The 860-nt window shown below is 37.4% G+C and overlaps 1 protein-coding gene across 1 annotated transcript in view; it reads right to left on the reverse strand.

Annotated features, from left to right (window-relative positions):
• Positions 1–679: 679 nt before the first annotated feature.
• LOC109974057 (UDP-glucuronosyltransferase 1-1-like) overlaps positions 680–860 on the reverse strand; it is a 16,699-nt gene continuing 16,518 nt past the window's right edge. Inside the window, exon 4 of the mRNA XM_020624064.1 lies at positions 680–728. Coding sequence (XP_020479720.1) covers positions 680–728 — 49 coding nt within the window. The remainder of the gene's footprint in view (positions 729–860) is intronic.

Below are 860 nucleotides of genomic sequence, written 5' to 3' on the forward strand. Positions count from 1 at the left end.
TGCTTTACACACTATAAAGACTAAATTTGAAAGGCAATCACAACCATTTGACAGACTTGCACAAGACATGTAGGAACTAATCAGTTTATTAAGGTTTATAGCTGTTTGTGCTATATTTCTTTACCCAGCAGATCTGTTTTTCAGTGCATTAAAAGGAATTTCTTACTTTTCATGTGGATGGCAAAGTAAGAATTCCATTGTACAGGGAACCATGTTTCCTTACTGTGCATATGACAATAAACACTTTGACCTTTGATTACAGTTTTTCTCAGTCACTTTGGGACATTTCTCAGATCAGAATTGAAATTCTCAAAACTACCTGTTCAATCTTCACATCATTGTGTCACTTGTGCACATCAAAAAAGCAGTTTCTCATTTGTCTGAAGAAGTTGCAAATGCTTTGGTACATCCATGCAAATGATTATGTACAATTCTCTGCTGTTTCCTACATTATCAGTTGTTTATGTCATGTTGATCAAAATGTATTATATAGTTCACTGTGCAATAGTCTTACCCCTCAAAACATCTAGTCATTAGTTCATCGTATAAGTCGTTAAATGCAAAATGGTTGAACAAGTTGTCATAATATGACAAGCGTATTTCTATACATTTCCATTAGACTTTTTTTCTAAATCTGTCCTGAATTGGTAAATTGCTCCCAGGTGAATCTTGACTTTCCCTAACGAAGGTGCATCTCATGAACCATCAACTGGCAAGTATACATATAGCTGGAGCACAACACAATGGAAGGACAAGGAATTGGACGGGGTCAACAGCCAGAGAGAAGAAGAAGAGGAAGAGGAGTGAGGCTGCATGGCAGAGGAGTTGGGAGGCAAAACAGAGGAAGAGGCAGAAGAGGC

This window comes from Monopterus albus, unplaced genomic scaffold, assembly GCF_001952655.1.
Source record: "Monopterus albus unplaced genomic scaffold, M_albus_1.0 scaffold319.1, whole genome shotgun sequence".
Classification (NCBI taxonomy): Eukaryota; Metazoa; Chordata; class Actinopteri; order Synbranchiformes; family Synbranchidae; genus Monopterus; species Monopterus albus.